This window comes from Schistocerca cancellata, chromosome 1, assembly GCF_023864275.1.
Source record: "Schistocerca cancellata isolate TAMUIC-IGC-003103 chromosome 1, iqSchCanc2.1, whole genome shotgun sequence".
Taxonomy (NCBI): Eukaryota; Metazoa; Arthropoda; class Insecta; order Orthoptera; family Acrididae; genus Schistocerca; species Schistocerca cancellata.
The window spans coordinates 535,533,062-535,554,200 of NC_064626.1; the positions used below are offsets into that span (position 1 = coordinate 535,533,062).

At 43.7% G+C, this 21,139-nt stretch overlaps 1 protein-coding gene across 1 annotated transcript in view; it reads left to right on the plus strand.

Moving 5' to 3' along the window:
- The window catches only part of LOC126179512 (inter-alpha-trypsin inhibitor heavy chain H4-like), a 123,306-nt gene that overhangs the window by 49,610 nt on the left and 52,557 nt on the right, over positions 1-21,139 (plus strand). Inside the window, exons 8-10 of the mRNA XM_049924613.1 lie at positions 2,085-2,238; positions 11,179-11,522; positions 12,870-13,142. Coding sequence (XP_049780570.1) covers positions 2,085-2,238; positions 11,179-11,522; positions 12,870-13,142 — 771 coding nt within the window. The remainder of the gene's footprint in view (positions 1-2,084; positions 2,239-11,178; positions 11,523-12,869; positions 13,143-21,139) is intronic.

A 21,139-nucleotide genomic window follows, 5' to 3' on the forward strand; every position in this document is an offset into this window, starting at 1 on the left:
TAACTGTATGCTCCATGAGATGCTACTAGCTGTTCCGTCTACGTGCTTTTTATTTTATTTCACTTTATTTCATTTTTTAGTAAGGCAGAGTTGGGCGATTGTGAGCGGCTGACAATCACATACATCCAGTACTGGCAGTTTGCGATAAAAATAACTTCTGTATACTGCTGCCCTCTTCTGGTTCCTGAAGGTAACAAACAGAAACAAGAATACAGGCCCCATCTGAATAGTGGAATGCGTGAGACTAATGAAAAATGCCACTTTCCTCTTATTTTCGGCAGACAGAAAAGAAGAAAGTAGGCTTACAATTATTACTGATTTAATTTTATCTGAGTATATTCTCAGAGCTTGAAATTCATTGTATCATTGCTTGGATTTGCTCTCTAAATATAACAGCAAAGCATACAGATTCTAATCGCGTTTGTATCTAATGGCAAACTGTAGTAATGGTGCGCTGAAAGAGAACAGGTGCGCGCCACCGTGGAAAAGAATCTGATAACGAAGAAAAAAGTAATGAATGACAAGAAACAACAGACTTGAAGAAGAACGATGGGGAAACTACATGGCTGCCTAACCATCAGCCTGAAAAGAAGAAAAGGAAAAACACAAGTAAGAAGAAAACACCAGAGTCATTGAAGATAATAACGATAAACTGTTTAATGATGCATTGAAGGTCGCGCTACGCGTTGTAAAGAACCTATTGCTGCGGGCTGCATCTGTGGAGAAGTAGGTAAAGTCAAAAAGTTGTAGTACAGCTGTATTGGATTCTCTGATTGCAATCAGGCTGCCCATACTGGAGAAGTTACTCGAAGACTATATTTGTAATGACTGCTTACCCAAAAAATGAACATTCTAAAAATTTTTGAAGTGTGGAAATGACTGTCACTACATATAGTATGTAACTTTTTAAATATATTTCAATATTCTTATTTCCTCAGAGAAACAGGCAGAAAATTTAATGGCGATTATTTTCACTCACATATATTTAACTTAAGCTTCCTTGCTCAAGTGCACAATACCCAGTCACTAAGCGTAATTACCACATAAAATGGGGAATCGTTCGTAACTGCATCTTCATAGTATTTGCGGTTAAGCTTTATTGCACTGTTTTTAGTATAATGACAGTATGGAAACTACAGAGTCACACATTAGGGCACTTATTATGAAGCTGGTAAAATTGGTGTACTGGCGACAGCTTGCGCCAGCACATTTCCCACAGTCCATGTTTCACTACCATGCATAGTACGCTCTCCAAACGTATATTCTCAGAAATTTCGTCCTCGTGGCCTTTGTGTGATACTTCTGTTGATCAGCCTACGATGCTAATTGCCATTTCTGGCTGTTGCTGTTTTCCAACCAATGGTGCAGGATGACAGAATTTTGCAGGCAGGCAATTACTTGTTCACGGATGGCAGGCACACCTGGAAGGGTTCACAACATGTTTGGTGCACAATACGGCCATCCTCCCTCCAATGGCCTGACATGGGCGACCGGAATCTTGGCAACGAGTACGCTGTCCTCGCATTCCCACGTAGTCGATCATCGATTTACTGTCACATCAGACCGCTACACAAATCTTGATAATTTGCCATTCTACCAGTTGGCGAATCGGAGAGCTACAAGAGGTCCTTTTCAAAGTCTGCCATGGTGCCATAACGTTGTCTTTCACGAGCAGGCGGCATCTGCATGTCCTTCACAGTTATTAGTCAATATCTGACACTGTTCACACCTCTTATATGGTCTCTCAGGCTCGGTAACACCACTAATCACGAACAAAAATATTGCACTCGGCGGCTGTTCTGCCTCTCACAGTCAATTTCAGTTCTAATCAGTTATTTATTTGCAAATGGTTTGTACGAAGTAATATTGATATCCGACCATGTCTTCTGGATACTTCATTTTCTTTTAGGAGTGTAAAAATATACATCTTGTTCACAGTTGCACAAAGAATGCAGTCAATTAATTTGTGATTTTTGGTAGCTTCATCTCTCCTGTTCGACAACTTTGTTCTATATATTCACGGCAATGGTCTGAAAATGTGTGAGTCGGGTTTACACAAGGGAATACATTCGCTTTGCCAACAGGTGTGGCGGCCAGATGCCGACGTGGAGGTCCCCTCCTCCTCGCCTGACCAGCACGTGTCCGGCGCAGGCAACGACACGGCCGCTGTAGTCGTCGCGACCCCTGAAAACGTCGTGCTCGCTAAGGACTACGTCACATCTCTGAAGGCCGGGGGAGGTGAGCTGTGCACTCTGAGAATACTTCGAGTTCCTTGTCAGATTCTGACATTAAATTCAGCGCAGTGTTTGTACAGTCTCGTAAAATACCTAGTGCATATCGTATTGAATAGGGACTGATACTGCTCAAATGTTACAAGAACCAACATGTCGCACATTGTCGCACAGATGACAAAATGGTAGATATCGAAACAGACGACAGAGGGATAGAGAAACAATTAAAATCGCTCAAAAGAGGAAAGGCCGCTGGGCCTGATGGGATACCAGTTCGATTTTACACAGAGTACGCGAAGGAACTTGCCCCCCTTCTTGTACGTCTCTAGAAGAGCGTTGCGTACCAAAGAATTGGAAAAGGGCACAGGTCATCCCCGTTTTCAAGAAGGGACGACGAACAGATGTGGAGAACTATAGACCTATATCTCTAACGTCTATCAGTTGTAGAATTTTGGAACACGTATTATGTTCGAGTATAATGACTTTTCTGGAGACTAGAAATCTACTCTGTAGGAATCAGCACGGGTTTCGAAAAAGACGATCGTGTGAAACCCAGCTCGCGCTATTCGTCCACGAGACTCAGAGGGCCATAGACACGGGTTCCCAGGTAGATGCCGTGTTTCTTGACTTCCGTAAGGCGTTCAATACAGTTCCCCACAGTCGTTTAATGAACAAAGTAAGAGCATATGGATTATCAGACCAATTGTGTGATTGGATTGAAGAGTTCCTAGATAACAGAACGCAGCATGTCATTCTCAATGGAGAGAAGTCTTCCGAAGTAAGAGTGATTTCAGGTGTGCCGCAGGGGAGTGTCGTAGGACCGTTGCTATTCACAATATACATAAATGACCTTGTGGATGACATCGGAAGTTCACTGAGGCTCTTTGCGGATGATGCTGTGCTATATCGAGAGGTTGTAACACTGGAAAATTGTACTGAAATGCACGAGGATCTGCAGCGAATTGACGCATGGTGCAGGGAATGGCAATTGAATCTCAATGTAGAAAAGTGTAATGTGCTGCGAATACATAGAAAGAAAGATCCCTTATCATTTAGCTACACTATAGCATGTCAGTAACTGGAAGCAGTTAATTCCATAAATTATATGGGAGTACGCATTAGAGGTGATTTAAAATGGAATGATCATATAAAGTTGATCGTCGGTAAAGCAGATGCCAGACTGAGATTCATTGGAAGAATCCTAAGGAAATGCAGTCCGAAAACAAAGGAATTAGGTTACAGTACACCTGTTCGCCCACTGCTTGAATACTGCTCAGCAGTGTGGGATCCGCACCAGATAGGTTTGATAGAAGAGATAGAGAAGATCCAACGGAGAGCAGCGCGCTTCGTTACAGGATCATTTAGTTATCGCGAAAGCGTTACGGAGATGACAGATAAACTTCAGTGGAAGACTGTGCAGGAGAGACCCTCAGTAGCTCGGTACGGGCTTTTGTTGAAATTTTGAGAACATACCTTCACCGAGGAGTCAAGCAGTATATAACTCCCTCCTACGTATATCTCGCGAAGAGACCATGAGGATAAAATCAAAGAGATTAAAGCCCACACAGAGGCGTACCGACAATCCTTCTTTCCACGAACAATACGAGACTGGAATAGAAGGGAGTACCGATAGAGGTACTCAAGGTACCCTCCGCCACACACCGTCAGGTGGCTTGCGGAGTATGGATGTAGATGTAGATGTTGAATTACGTTCTTCCGCGTCTGATTGGTAAGAGAACGACAGTAATTCAGCGTGAGTTACTGTAGCTCTCTTATCCAAGAGAAGCTGAAGAGCTTAATTCAACGAGTTATATGTTTTTTCTCGTAACACTGGTGCAGTATCAGTCCCCATTCAATATGTACCTACTCCGTGGTCACTACCTGCCTTCGGATGCTGCTTCGGGACTGTATAAACACCAGTTAATTACTAACTAGATATGGACTGTCACTGAAAGAAAAGATGCTGAATGTTGACATGTTGCAGGATCTCCACAACTAACTGACGTGTTACCTACTGGAAAGCATTATTTCGTCGATGCTCCTTCTTCCCTGTGATTATTAGACTACTCTGAAAAATGTTAGCCCTCCAGTCCTGTCCCTATATTTTCCGGATGTTATATGCTCCCGATTTAATTAAGGCAATCAGATTTTATTATTTTTATTTTCGTGGTAGAGTTCACATACAAATAAAAACACGAACGTTGACAAAAAGTTTTGTGGTAATATCTTATGGGACCAAACTGCTTAGGTCATCGGTCCCTAAGCTTACACAATACTTAATCTAACTTAAACTTACACTATGGACAAAACACACACCCATGCCCGAGGGAGGACTCGAATCTCCGACGGCGAAGCCACGCGGTTATTTCTCAATTTAAATATCATCAGCGATATTAATTCAGATGATCAGCTTTAGTGGAATTTCCATGTTATACAATTTAGAACAAGTCAAGCAAGTAATAAAGTGACTATTTATTTGGCAAGCATGAAGTCTAAAGCCCAACAGTTGAAGTTATTACTCACACTCTTCACCATTATTTCGATAAAACCTTCACTATGTGCAAGTATTTTGGATTATTACCAAATGATATTTATTGAAAGTAATTTACTGTTAATCTTGATTTAAAGAGTACAGTTATACCCGAGAGATTTAGTGTAAGTGACAAAAGCTAACATTTCATATTAATGACACGCTTATGTTATTCGTAATCGTTTCACTTACTCTGAATCACCTTGTTACCTCGGTAATAATTTTCTACCACAATCTCTTCCCCAGCGATACGTTTCCCCACCTTACTCATCGTTTGAATTACTTTCGCATGCCATATTAATTACTGCTCAGTGCTATCATGCAACTCCGTGCTCGACTCGTAACACCTAGTTCAAGACTCCAGAAATCTATCTTCAGCTAACTCAAACTGACTGACTGAAAAGTAAGTGCAGGCATCTTTGAAGGGCAAAATCGCTTTAAAAGTACTATCCTACAGTATCCGACTTTTTAGCAAAGAAGTTGTCAGTCTCGGTACTTCTTTCTTTGACGGACGGTTACTTTCCTTTGTTTTATTCATCAGTCTTCTGAATGGTTTCATGCCCCCCCACACACACAAATTCCCCTCCCGTGTCATTCTCTTCATCTCAGAGCAGCGATTCCAACCCACATCCTCAATTATACGCTGAATGTATCCTGACCTCTGTATACAGTTTTTAACCTCTACAGCTCCCTTTAGTACAATGGAAGTTATTCCCTGATATCTTAACAGATGTCGTACCATCCTGTCCCTTCTTCTTATCAGCGTTTACCGTACATTCCTTTGCTTGCCGAGTCTGCGAAGAACCTCTTCATTCCTTACCTTGTAAGTCCAGTTAATTTTCTACTTTCTTTGTCGCGGCACATCTCAAATGCTTCTCTTCTCTTCTATTCCAGTTTTCCCGTTGGCATGTTTCACTACCATACAATGCTGTGATCCAGAAAAAAATTCTCAGAAATTTGTCTTCAAATTAAGGCCGATGTTTGATTCTAGTAGACTTCTGTTGGCCAGGAATGCCCTTTTTCTGTTGCTAGTCCTGCTGGCTCCGTCCATCGGTCGTATTACTCGTCTCCCCTATAGCTTACCCCTATTTTTCTCAGAATTTCGAATATCTTGAACCATTTGATATTGACGAACGCTGTTCACAGGTCGACAAATCCTGTGAACGTGTGATATTTTTTTTAGTCTTGCTTCCATTATCAACTGCAACGCCAAAGTTGCCACTCTGGCGCCGATACCGTTTCTAAAGCCAAAATGATAGTCATACAACACATCGGCATTTTTCTTTTCCATTCTTCTGCGCATTATTCTTGTCAGCAACTGGGATGCATGAGCTGTTATCATGACTGTGCAATAAATCTCTCACTTATTGCTTCTTGCAGTCTTCGGAATTGTGTGGATGATGCTTTTCCGAAAGTCAGATGGTATATCGCCAGTCTTATACATCCTATACACCAACATGAATAATCCTTTTGTTGCCACTTTCCTCAATGATTTTAGAAATTCTGATGGAATATTATCTATCCCTTGTGTCTTATTCGATCTTAAGTGTTCCAAATTTCATTTAAATTCTGATTCTCACTTTGGATCCCCTATCTCTTCCACATCGACTCCTGTTTCTTTTTCTGTCACAGCATCAGACATATCTGCCCCCTCATGGATGTCTCCAGTCTTTCCACCTATACGCTCTCTCCTCTGCATTTAACAGCGGAATTCTCATTGCACCCTTGGTATTAATTTCACCGAAGGATGTTTTGCGTCTTCTATACGCTGATTTAGTCCTTCGGACAGTTACTTATTTTTCGAATTCTTCACATTTTCCATGCAACCATGTCGCCCTAGCTTTCCTGCACTGCAAATTTATTTCATTCCTGTGACTTGTATTTTTGTATTCCTTAATTTCCCTGAAAATTGTTTGCATTTCTTCTTTCGTCGATCAGTTGAAGTATTTATTGTGTTACTCGTGGTTTCTTTGCAGTTACCTTCTTTGTATCTACGTATTTCTTTCCAACTTCCGTGATTGCCCTTTTTAGAGATGTCCATTGGTGTTCAACTGAACGGCTCACTGAACTATTTCTTATTACAGTATCTGAAGCCCTGAAGAACTTCAAGAATAACTCTTAATTCCTTAGTTCTTCTGTATTCCACTTCTTTGCGTATTTATTCTTTCTGGCTAATCTCTTACACTTCAGCCTACTCTTCATCACTACTAAATTGTGATCTGAGTCCCTGTTTGGTTTCGGAATCTGCCTGACCATGATGCAATCTAACTGAAATCTTCCCGTATCTCCCGGCGTTCCCCAAATATACCTCCTCCTCTTCTGGTTCTATAATGAGTTTCTATTTGGAATAGGAGTGTCTTACATTTCTGGGAGTACGTGGGTTGGGTATTGCTGCAAATATTGCAGATAGTTGGATTCGCGGTGAGTTTTGCAATAACAGTCTGTTTGGTGTTTCGGATTTGAAGCATCCAGTACATGGATGCTGTAACATCCTGCACCTCTCGTTTTCTTGGCCCTTATCCATCGTGTGACGTCCACTGTTTTCATGATTTGGCAAATTTTAATTTTAACTCTGTGGCCTGATGAGCTTTATGTCGTTAGGTAACCAAAGGGAAGGAAGTAGTGGGCGCAATTTCTCTATAAATAGTGGCAATTTTGTTCTGTGTGTTATTAAATGTTGACTGTTTGTATGTATCATATTTCCTGAGCCAAGACCGGGAACCATTCCAGGATTTGCCTAAATGAGGGAGAGATTCTGTCTAAGGACCACTGGCTGTTGTACCAGACCAAGGATCGCAAATCTTCTTGTGTGTGTGTTTCGGAGTGTGGCGCAGAACTAAATAGGCTACACTTTTTAAAGATATTTGACTTTTATTTTGACCTCGTTTGCTCCTCGTCTTAGCTCTTCATTTCGTTCAGCAAAATGTCTTCTTTACACATCTTTCACTAGTGTGGTTGTCGTCTTACTTTGCTTTCTTCTTAGAGAGTGCCGTATCGTTGTTGCAGTTCTACTTTGTTCCTGTATTATTGTTCTTGTTCACTGCATGATAACGAAAAAAATTACTGGGAATAAATCGAAAGGCAGTAAAACACTAAGGAAAATATTAATAAATTACGTAGCTATCTCTCTAGCGTTAAATCCTCGCCAGCAGGGTTGCAAACAGGAACTTTGCAAACTGTAACAAAATAACGACCTCCTGCCGTAATCTTCGCCAGCTTTGCTGGAGTATTCCTAATAAAGTACCACGGAAGTTACCTTCTTTTCCAAGTCTCCCTATACTGGGTGGTTAGAAGCAGTCTGAAAAGCTTGTAAGGGTGTTAGAGGGTAGGTTGTGCTCAGAAATAATTGTTAAGAAAAAATTGGATACGTTGTGCCGTTTCAGAGTTAATTAGTACTGAAGTTAGCCACTCATGCCGCTGGGTGCGCAAATTGAAGCGTCTCGCTAGACACAATCAGTGTCAGTTGTCCTCATAGCGAGGATGGCAGCGCACGAGGCTGTTCAGCCTTTGGCTCTGGTTCGATCGTTACTACCATCCGAAGCCCAATTTTTGTATCCCTCTCATTTCCGAACCAAGCACACGTGTGGTGACACCATCTCTGGAGGGCCGCTTGAATTTACCCGCCCAATGCCATGATTGGAAACGGAACAACATATTCGAATATTTTTTTCTTAACGATTACTTTCAGTGTAGCTTTTTGTGCAACTGCCTCACAGCTTTTGAATCTGTTTCTGACCACCCTGTATAACAACAATAAATTAATAGAAAGCTCTTAAAGGCTGGGCAACGGCCTTGCCGCAGTGGATACACAGGTTTCCGTGCGAACACCGAAGTTAAGCGCTGTCAGGCGTGGCTGACATTTGGATGGGTGACCATCCAGCCACCATGCGCTCTTGCCATTTTTCGGGGTGCACTCAGCCTCGTGATGCCAATTGAGGAGCTACTTGACCGATTAGTAGCGGCTCCGGTCAAATGAAACAGTCATAACGACCGGGTGAGCGGTGTGCTGACCACACGCCCATCCTATCTGCATCCTCAACCGAGGATGACACGGCGGTCGGATGGTCCCGATGGGCCACTTGTGGCATGAAGACGGAGTGCTTCTTAAAGGCTGCATTCTTATAGCCACGTCACTTTGGTACGTGGCTTGTATATCAGCTGCGCCAATAAACCTGAATATCTTATGTAGTTGACTGTAAGGGGTAATTTAAAATTAGTACAACTATTACAACATATACCGATAAATCTATAAAAACTCGAGAGTATTTAAAAGGATGTTCGAAACATTGTTACAAACTTCATAGATGCTGTATATGACTCAACTTGGTCACAAGGACAACGTGCAATTCTTTCAGCGTTTTGTGCGGTTAAACGTGACCAACCGGTAATTTTTTTCTTTGTGCAATCATGCTATATCTTCAAACTGCTGAGGCCATCTGTGAATATTGTTGACATTTGGATATTTTTGATTTCATCGGTGACAAAATCTTACTTGTGTTCATGACAAAACGACATTTGTTAACTTCTAACAAATAAAATGGCTGATGCACGGAATCATTTCACACTTATGCATCAACATGCATGCACCAGATTTCGCTTCACTGCGCTTTGGCGACAACGATGGAAATTTTGATTTTCGTCTACATCCTCTGTTGTTTTTATCGATGTATCGACATGCGTTAAATAGTTGGATTACCCTGTATTACGTGCAGTAAAATTTGGAAAGGGTTTCTTTAGCCTGTGATATACTTCCGCTTGAGCTTACGTGAAACATTTGCGTGACGAGGTGACTGGTGGTACAGCTCTTGCCTTTGCTAACTTGGCGCCGTCGCAGAAACGCAGTCTCGTTGGCGAGTCCAAGCCGCTGTTCCGGATCGCCGGCGTCACCAGTTCAATTGACTGTCGCCTGCCAATCCGCGTGATTCCACCTTCCTCGTTGCTGTCTCTCTGATACATGGCATGGGTCCACAGTCTGCACTTACTTAAAAATCCGGGCTCCAGTCGGTCGTATGACTGGACTGGAACAGCGCTTCACGGATTCCTTTCCTATGCCAGTGCCCTCGTCTCATAGTAGCCCTAGACCCACGGTCTTCAATTTTTTGCTCGATATATTCTGCTTTCCTTTCCAAAATTTTGAAGGTAGCAGGGGTAAAATACAAGGCCCGAAAGGCTGTTTGCATCTTGCAGAAACCAGACAGCAGTTATAAGGTTCGAGGGGCATGAAAAAGAATCAGTGGTTAAGAAGGGAGTGAAAGAGGGTTGTAGCCTATCCCCGATGCTATTCAACCTGTACATTGAGCAAGCGGTAAGGGAAACCAAACAAACATTTGCGGTAGGAATAAAAGTTGAGGGAGAAGAAATAAAAACCTTGACTTTTGCCGACGACATTGACTTAGAAGAGGTTTTGAACGGAATCGGCAGACACTTGAAAGGAGGATGTAAGATGAACGGCAACAAAATCAAAACAAAGATAATGGAATGTAGTCGAATTAAATCAAGAGATGCTGAGGGATTAGAGTAGGAAATGAGATACTTGAAACAGTAGATGAGTTTTGCTATTTTGGAAGGAAAATAACTGGTGATGGCTGAAGCAGAGAGGATTTTTAACGTGTAGACTGGCAATAGATTTAACTGATTTATTGTGTAACGCAAGGTTAGCGGATTCATTTTAGTACTCATGTGGATCACATCACACTTTTCATTATTTAGGACCAACTGTCAATTTTCACACTATGCAGATGTATTTTATAAATCGTTTAGGTTTTGTTTTGATATTCTGATGACTTTGCTAGACAGGGAAAAAAAATCACTTAAACAGTATAGAGAAGGAACAGCAAAGAGCCTATAACGTCACCTTGTGGAACGGCAGAAATCACTTCTACTTTAGTTTATGACATTCCGTCAGTTAGTACGAACCGCGTCCTTCCTGAGGAAATTACGAATACAGTCGCATAGCTGATACGATATTCCACAAGGACGCAGTTTCATTGCAAGCCGCTTATGAGGTACGGTCTCGAAAGCCCTCCGGAAATCTTAACTTAATTTTACTTGTTATGCTAGGGTGGATTATAAAATAGGCTAGAAGAACCATGGCCGGCCTAAGTGGCCGTGCGGCTCTAGGCGCTGCAGTTTGGAACCGCGAGACCATGCCTCGGTCATGGATGTGTGTGATGTCCTTAGGTTTGTTAGGTTTAACTTGTTCTAAGTTCTAGGGGACTAATGACCTCAGAAGTTGTGTCCCATACTGCTCCAAAAGAAAAAAAAAGTACGATGTCTCAAACTCTTTAGTTCTCTTCCGTCCGGTTTTCCTACAGTTCTCGCTACACTTTCCTACAAACAGTGGTCAAACAGACATTCCAAACCGGGGAGATCGAGCGCACGAATGAGGGTACGCTGATAGCACGGCGCGGCTTGCAGGTACGGCGATGCACGGCGCACTGGAGACGGCGCTGCGGGTGTCACAGAAGGTGGCGGGGGCGGCGCAGCTGGTGCTGCTGACGGACGGACAGCCCAGCGGGTCGCCGGACGACATCGAGCGCGACTTCAGCGCCGCCAACGCGGAGAGGGGAGCAGCGCTGTTTACGCTGGCGTTCGGTGAAGATGCAGACTTTGGATTTCTCAGGAAGTTGGCGCTGCGCAACGGCGGCTTCGGCAGGCGCATCTACGAGGCGGCGGACGCCCACCTGCAGCTGCGCAACTTCTACCGGCAGGTCGCGTCGCCACTCCTCTCCAGCGTCAACTTCACGTACGGGGATGGACAGGTTAGCTCGAGAGCCTGACGCTATAACTTCCACGTACTAGGTGTTGCAAAAAATATTCATTCGATATCACTTCAATGCGCACTGTCTGATGGAAAGAATCCGGACATCTTAATGTAACGCCGAATTGTTTCATATCAGCGCACGCTCCGCTTCAGAGTGAAAATCTCATTCTGGAGACATCCCCCAGGCTCTGCCTACGCCATGTCTCCGCAATATCCTTTCTTTCAGGAGTTCTAGTTCTGCAAGGTTCGCAGGAGAGCTTCTGTAAAGTTTGGAAGGTAGGAGACGAGGTACTGGCAGAAGTAAACGTGTGAGGACGGGGCGCGAGTCGTGCTTGGGTAGCTCAGAAGGTAGTGCCTTTTCCCGCGAAAGGTAAAGGTCCCGAGTTCGAGTCTCGGTCCGGCACACAGTTTTAATCTACTAGGAAGTTTCATATCAGTGCACACGCCGCTACAGAGTGAAAATCTCATTCTGGTAACGCCGAATTGTTCGCCAGATATCGCGAGAGGTGGACCAGCCACTATATGAAATGAGGGAGGGAGTACTGTGCTAATAGGCAAAGAAGCAGTGGGAGTAGACGGGGAACGTGTGGATAAAAATCCTGTGTCACGATCGCAGATTTTCTTTACTGATCACCGGTGTCGGCTCATTACTGAGCCACCTTCAGGAAGTTTCATCTTCAGATCAATTTAAAGTGTGATTCAGTATGTGACACTCATTACAGATCATAGTATTTTTTCACAGATAATTCGCTCTAGTAAAATGAAAACTGCGTAAGTTGAAATCATAGTTGTTTATATAATATGACATCGTTAATCAACAAGCAAATGTTGTTACGGTTCCCATCTTGCCACACATATGTAAAAACATTCGATAGCAATGATTGTTGCATTGCCGGTTAGTGGATGTAAACAAGATATCATTTCTAATACTCGTAATACGGGCAAGTAAGTTTCTGTGTGACAACTGTCAACCAACTCAGCCAGCTCAACTTGGGTTCGTGGACTAGCCTCTGTTCTTCAAATATGGGACACTCGTAACTTTATAACCACTGTCCACTGTGAGACGTACAGGAAAAGCCTGGAAAGTTTGTAAGGATGTCGCAGGGGGGGGGGGGGGGGGGGAGGGGCGGGTTGTGCTGAGAAATAGTTGTTAAGATTAACATTCGATGAGATGGGCCATTTTCGAGTTATATAGCTTTGAAGTTATCGATTCAGGACGTTGCACATTAAATTCAAGCAGCCTGCCAGACGCAGCGTCACCTGACGTGTTCACTTCCTTTTCTCAAACTGAACAAACCTAACCTCATATGGAGTTCTTGTCTAGTAATGAGTATGTGCCCTGCAGGTGGAGGAGGAGTCCCTGACGCGGACCAGGTTCCCGACGCTGTTCCGCGGCAGTGAGCTGGTGGTGTCTGGCAGACTGCGGCCTGCGGCGCCGCTGCTGGAGCCCGTGGTGGTGGGGGAGGGCCGCCAGCGCTACAGGTCGCCGGCCAGGCTGGAGAAGGCCTCCTCTGGAGAGCGCCTCTGGGCCTTCCTCACTGTGCGCCAGCTGCTGGACATGGACGCCGCCACACCCAACCAGACACTCAAGGATAGGGCCAAGGAAATCGCTCTCAAGGTGAGGGTGCTTGAAATGATCTGTAAGCAATTTTGCTCAGTTCTGTGTACAAGTACTAAGTACTTACTGTGGTTAACTGATAAACACCATTGTCAGTACGTATTCTGAATTCCTTCATTATCGGTGAACTCTGGAAGATGATGTTTTCGAAACATCCTATTTAAAAAATGCAGTGCGCTCGTATCAGAGGGAAACAATTTATAAAACCTGCTGATTCCCTCACATATCCCATGTAGAGTTCATGTGTGTGGGATAAGCACGCACACATAGATATGTTGACAGTTATACAGTGTTTCCTAAAAAGACATCACCAATCAGAAGGTACTACATAATTGTAAATTTTATTTTGTTGCAAACTAGACATAGCGAAAATGGTTCAAATGGCTCTGAGTACTATGGGACTTAACTTCTGTGGTCATCAGTTCCATAGAACTTAGAACTACTTAAACCTAACTAACCTAAGGACACCACACACATCCATGCCCGAGGCAGGATTCGAACCTGCGACCGTAGCAGTCCCGCGGTTCCGGACTGAGCGCCTGAACCGCTAGACCACCGCGGCCGGCTAGACATAGCGGCTCGACTTTCTTTGGAAGAGAGAATGAAGGCAGCAGCTTCGATTGAAGTGTCTTATCACCCTCAATATAAAGGAAAACAATTCAGCAATGGTTTCACAAGGATTCTTCAAGCCGTTTAACGATCCTTCGACTGAATGCGAAATTTGTGCACACTTGTTATGTGAGCAATGACTGTAAAAGGAACAGGGGACGTCCAAGAAGTGTTTGAACATAACATCATAACTGTTCCAGGTACAATGATTAGGAGTCCAGGAAAATAAAGTACGAGATTAGCATTGGAAACCAGAATTGTCCGGACAAGTATCTAAAAAATTCTCCACATCGATCTGAGAATGAAGCAGTAGCACATTTAAATGATACGGTCCCCGTCTGACGCTGAAAAATTGCTCCTGTACGAGCTGCAGAAGTGTTATTAGAAATAAAGGACACACACCCTAATATTGTGTTTTTTACGTCAGATATAGCCACATTTCATGTTAGTGGCAGCGTGAATAAGCACAATTGCGCCATTTGGAGTACAGATTAACTCCGTGAAGAGTACATTCGATCCTCTCCGAAAGTTAAAGTATGATGAGGAATTTCGAAGTTTGGAGTTATTGGTCCATATTTTTTTCACTAATAAGACCCTAATGGTAAATCTTACCTAGATATATTGCAGACTTTTGTTGTTACTTCCAGCAAGATGGTGCACCACCACGTTATTCCTTAAAGAGTCAACACTGGCTGGATGAAACATTTGGTAGAAGCTCGGTTGGAAGAGGTGGACCTTTGGCGTGGCAACCACAGTCACCCGATTTGACTCCATGTGATTAATGGCTATGGGGAATGGTGAAAGAAGGCGTTTGTGCCACAAGACCTACTGACGTTAATGGCCTCAAAGAACGCATAATACAAGTTGTCCGCTCTAAACCTACGGAAATGTGTGAACGAGCTATGGCCTGCGTGGCGAAAAGACTTCGCACATGCCTTGAGAACGAAGGAGTAAACTAAAAGAAAATAAAGGTCAATCACATGTAAGTGGTAACACCTTTCCAGAGAACCTTTTCTCTATACAGGAATGGAATGGACAGAAAATCGCTAAAACTGATATAATGTACCCTCCGACATTTACTAACTAGTGGCTTGCAAAGTCCAGGCGTAGTTGTAAAAGGGGAAGGTATAAAGGCCAAGGGCGTGTAGGAAGCTGCTGTGTGTGGAACAGCTTCAAGAAGGTGCCGAGAAACGCGACCTGGCAAAGCCTTAGCGGTAGGTGCCAATCGTCCAGCAAAAGCCTACTTGGAAAGTACTTTCTAGCATTAACTGAGGAACCTAGAAATATTCTGCAACCCTCTCCATTTCGCATCCAAGCAATCATTCTTCCTGTGCTCAATATACGAACTGAAAATGAAGAAGCCTTACAATGGTAAGTACACTCTGAAAGGATATCTTCTACTTCTTGTGTGCTTCTATTTGGTTGTTATTCAGTGATAGAAATGCTTCGTGTTCTACAGAGCGTTATGTTCCACAGTCAATAACTTGACTTTAAGCTATTATTTGGAACTGCCCCAATTATCTGACTAATGTACGAGTTCAGTGTAACGCTGACACAATCTGATAATTCATTTATTCTCGTATCAGAAACGTACATGCAGGGTGTCTATTAATTCGTTACACAAAAGTAGTGTTAGGCGGGAAAAAATTGAGGCTATACTACATTCAGTGGTATGCTAAACATTTCTCTAAACTGTTTATCCTTCTTACAATTAAAGTTTACGTTTCTATAACTATTTTATGAACACTCTTATTATATTTATTTTTTACTACAAACTTGGTCACTTGCAATTCACTTTCTGTTCCTTGAAGAGGTTCGTCTTCTGAGCAGCAGGCTGGACACAGTCGGTTTTGAAGCGTGTGATGAACAGTTTGTTCTTCTCCTCAGTCACAATGAATATCATCCAGATCGGTGTAGCCTCAGCTTTCCAAATTAACCTTTGATCTGCCAACTCCAGATCTCAGTGTATTCGGAGACTTCCAAGTCATCCATTTATCAGCCAGGAGGCAGACTTTCTGAAATTCCTTGCTGACGAAGAGGAATGCAGATCGTAGAGCTCCATAGTTAACCGTAGCGTTTTCAGTAGCGGTTCTACGTGCCGACGATGTTCTGTGTAAACTCCTTCTTGACTGCAGTCTTTGCGGGTGCAATTCATGCCCAAGCAGAGGAAGGACTCTCTTCTGATAATGAAATTAATGGGAAAACGCAACAGATAACGCTCGAAAGGCACCACAGAACACCATGCACAGCGATGGACTGTGTACCTTTTTCCTTAAAATGCATCCTTTCACTTATCGTTACAAAGCAAACATTTATGGTGAACAAAACTCCTTCCAAACAACAGTTACAGCAGGATAATTACTTCGTGGGAGGATGGTTTCAAATTTTCAATGAAAAAGAATCTCTTATTAAAATCCACGTTTATTCTGGAATAAAAGCCATGTAAAATAAATCAACAGTTGATATCACAATTGGCTCGAATCTCTAATCCACAGGATCAGTGATAATGCCTTCTACAAAATCAGTTTGGTGTCGTAGCAAAGAGGGGACTTCGTCACACAGGAATTACCAACGGGTCCAAGACGTAATATGATTATTTCACTCGTTAGTACACTCCTGGAAATTGAAATAAGAACACCGTGAATTCATTGTCCCAGGAAGGGAAAACTTTATTGACACATTCCTGAGGTCAGATACATCACATGATCACACTGACAGAACCACAGGCACATAGACACAGGCAACAGAGCATGCACAATGTCGGCACTAGTACAGTATATATCCACCTTTCGCAGCAATGCAGGCTGCTATTCTCCCATGGAGACGATCGTAGAGATGCTGGATGTAGTCCTGTGGAACGGCTTGCCATGCCATTTGCACCTGGCGCCTCAGTTGGACCAGCGTTCGTGCTGGACGTGCAGACCGCGTGAGACGACGCTTCATCCAGTCCCAAACATGCTCAATCGGGGACAGTTCCGGAGATCTTGCTGGCCAGGGTAGTTGACTTACACCTTCTAGAGCACGTTGGGTGGCACGGGATACATGCGGACGTGCATTGTCCTGTTGGAACAGCAAGTTCCTTTGCCGGTCTAGGAATGGTAGAACGATGGGTTCGATGACGGTTTGGATGTACCGTGCACTATTCAGTGTCCCCTCGACGATCACCAGTGGTGTACGGCCAGTGTAGGAGATCGCTCCCCACACCATGATGCCTGGTGTTGGCCCTGTGTGCCTCGGTCGTATGCAGTCCTGATTGTGGCGCTCACCTGCACGGCGCCAAACACGCATACGACCATCATTGGCACCAAGGCAGAAGCGACTCTCATCGCTGAAGACGACACGTCTCCATTCGTCCCTCCATTCACGCCTGTCGCGACACCACTGGAGGCGGGCTGCACGATGTTGGGGCATGAGCGGAAGACGGCCTAACGGTGTGCGGGACCGTAGCCCAGCTTCATGGAGACGGTTGCGAATGGTCCTCGCCGATACCCCAGGAGCAACAGTGTCCCTAATTTGCTGAGAAGTGGCGGTGCGGTCCCCTACGGCACTGCGTAGGATCCTACGGTCTTGGCGTGCATCCGTGCGTCGCTGCGGTCCGGTCCCAGGTCGACGGGCACGTGCACCTTCCGCCGACCACTGGCGACAACATCGATGTACTGTGGAGACCTCACGCCCCACGTGTTGAGCAAGTTACGACTTCTAAAGACCTATTTGAGAGCGCTATAATAAACTTCATCTAATTGTTTTGCCGGCCTTTGATCATTCACATACAAAAGGATACCACGAAATTGAATACATTTTATATATATGGTGTCTGTTGTATCGGACAGACCCAAATTCTCAACTTGTACCACACGCCACGGATGTAGTGTCCCTGCTCATTAGGCTCATTACTCGTGGCATCTCGTCGATTCCGTTGAGGGTTCGAGCTTTGTGTGCATCTATACTGAAACTAATGAGGCTAATGTGAAAGTTGGCGTAAGTTGAGAATTTGGGTCTGACGGGAGGCGTGCTGAGGTAGTCCGCGCAGCTGTGGTGGCCGCTGTGCCCGCTCTTCAGCACGTATGTCTTGTAAGTAGCAGGCCCAGGTTCGAATTTCGAATTCCAAATTTTCATCTCGCCCAGTTGATATGAACCAATGCCCTCTGGCAACTAATTTCTTTCATTCCTTGGTGTGTTGACTAAATTTTGTTGCTCGGCCAACGTTATTTCATACGGAGTATTCTTCAAATTAAATACTTGCAGACAGTAAGAAGGTACAAAGTAAATTCTTGGCCACAATGGTGCATGTCTGATACTATCACAACGATGGGAGTGGGGGTGGAATAGACAGAGCGACGGGAAAACATGAAATTATCATGTGGGGCTATCTTAGTAGCCTTCAGATTTTATAATCGAACTACACGATTACTCTGCAATTCACAATTAACTACCTGCAGATGGTTCGTCGAACTCCCTTCAAAATACTTTTCTACCGTTCCTCTCTCGGACAGCGCACGAGAAAAGCAAACACATAAATCTTTCCGTGCGAGCTCCGATTTTTCTTACTTGATTACGGTGATAATTTCTCCCTACGCAAGTGGGCGCCAACATAATAAATTTGCGCTCTCATGAGAAAGTTGGTGATTGAAATTTCACGAGAAGATCCTGCCGCAGGGAAAACGGCTTTGTTTTAATGACTGCTATCCCAATTCGTGGTACTCTATCCATTATTTCGCGGTAATACAAAACGAGCCGCCCGTCTTTGAAGTTTTTCTATGTCCTGTCTAATGCGGATTCCACGCTACACAGCAATACTCCAGATGAGTTTGAACGAGCATAGTATAAGCGGTCTCTTTAGTAAACCTGTTACATTTTCTAAGTGTTCTTCCAATAAATCGCAGTTTTCGGTTTGCTTTCTCCGAACATAATCTATGTGACTATTTCAATTTAGTAACTATAATCCCTTAGTAATTAATCGTGTTTACAGCGTTTATCGTGTAACAGAAATTTAGCGGATTTTTTGTCGTGCTCATGAGGATGATTTCACACTTTTCATTACTTAGAGTCAGTTTTCACTTTTTGCGTCATTCGGATATCTTTCCTAAATCATTTTGCAATTCCATGTGGTAATCTGACATTAGATAACGATGAGTGACAGCATCATCTGCAAACAATCTAGGAGGACAGCTCAGATTGTCTTCTAAACAGTTGATGTAGATCAAATGCCTTCTGGCAATCTAAAATTATGTAATCAGTCCGACAGCCCCTGTCTGTAGCACTCATACTTCGCAAGAATAAAGAACTAGTTGGGTTTCATTGGAACGATGTTTACTGAATTCGTGTTGGCTATTTGACAATAAATCATTCTCTTCGGGCACATCATACATTTCAAAATACTACAGCAAATCGCTGTTAGTGATATGAGTCTTTTATTTAGCGGATTATTCCTATTTCCTTTCATGGTATTGGTCTGACTTGTGCAACTTTTTAATTTTTGTTTACGGATCTTTCTTCGAGCGAGCGATCGTGTATGGCAGCTAAGTATGGAGCTATTGTATTAGCATATTCTGAAAGGAACCCCCGAAAATATATACATTTAAGTTTCTCATGTTGGAAGCTGTTCTTGATTAGAATTCTGCAATCTTTACTTCGTCTTTTTTTCTGAAGGAATTTCAGAAAATCGTGTTTAGGATCTGTCCTTTAGTGGCATTGTCATTAATAAATAACCATTGATACCGCGCATTGATTGCGTCTTGCCTAGCATACGACTAGAATCTCTTTGGGGTTTCTGCCAGGTTTCAAGACAGAGTTACGTTGTGAAAACCATTAAAGGCATCTCGCGTTGAAGTCAGTTCTAAATTTCAAGCTGCATTAAAACATCGCCTATCTTGAGGATTTTACTTTCTTTTAAATTTGGCATGCTTTCTTCGTTGCTTCTTCAACAGTGCTCTGACCTATTTTATGTACGAAGTTGGAACAGGATCACTTCTTATTTATTTATTTAGTATATATCTCTCACTTTCCGTCGATACTATTTCTTTGAGTTGAAACCACATCTGGTCTACGCTTACATAGAGTGACTGGAAGGAGTGGAGAACGTCTCTTACAAAGGTGTCAAGCGAAATTTTATCTTCTTGTTTAAAATAGGTGTATTTTGCGTTTGTTTTTGGTGGGTTTGGCTCTTACGATATTTACTCTAGCTATGACAACTTTGTGGTCACAATTCCCTGTATCTGTCATGATGCTCCGTATATGGTCAAGATTTTCTGTTGCTAAGAGGTGAGGTCAGGTGTGTACAAGATAACCTACTTCCGACAGCGATAAACACTCCAATACCAACTGCCTCTAATCTATCGTTCTCGAACACGGTTAGGTCCTTTGTAAAGATTTCGGCTGAACTAATTTCTGGATTTAGCCGACTTATCGTAACTATAACAGTTTGAGATTCAGTGCTTTCTTTTAGCGCTTGGAGCTCTGGTTCTTTTCGAACACAGCTTCGACAGTTTACTACTACTGTACTGATTGTTGCTATGTCTACCCTCGTCCTGTGTTCGTCTTGTACCCTTCAAAACTAAAGCTCTTCCTGCATTTTCTGAAGACCCTCTAACCTAAAAAACCACCCAGTCCCCTCCACACAGCCATGCTACCCGTTTGGCCCTTCCTGTGTATAGTGGACTCCTGATATATTTAGTGAAACCTGGGAATCCGCCACCCTATGGTGCAAGTTGAAGAATCTGCAACCCACATGGTCGCAGTAGCATCTGAGCCTCTGATTCAGATCCTCCACTCTGCTCTCTGTCGGTTCTGTTGACTATACTATAGGTCGTGACCCTTCATTTCACAAGCAAGACTGTAGTCTTTACTACTTCAGCAAGCCGCCGAAAAATCAGAGAGAATCTCTTCCAATCCAAAGCGACACACATCATTAGTATGAGCATGAGCCACCACCTGCAGCTGGCTGCACCCTGTGCTCTTCATGGCATCCGCAAGCACCTGTTCCACATTTGGAATGACTCCTCCTGCTATGCATACAGAGTGCACACTGTATTCCTTCTCCTCCTTCACAGCCATATCCCTAAGAGGCCCCATTACGCGCCTAACGTTGGAGCTCGCAACTACCAGCAGTCCCACCCTCTGAATGATGCCGAGGCGCTTTCTCTGGAACAGAGCGATCTTCATTTGCCTCAAAGACTTCGTCATCTACAGATAGTGGCTAAAACCTGTTCGTCAAGCGAACTGGGGAGGCTACACCATGGGACGACCTCCCACTCAACCGCAGGTGCTGGCAGTACCCTAGGCGGCCGCAGCAGTGGATTGAACAGGGAAGATGTGGCTCGTGCTGAGCGTCCCTCGGATCTCCCAGTCTGGTCCCACAGTAGTACCCATTTGCAACGGCCCCAGGATGC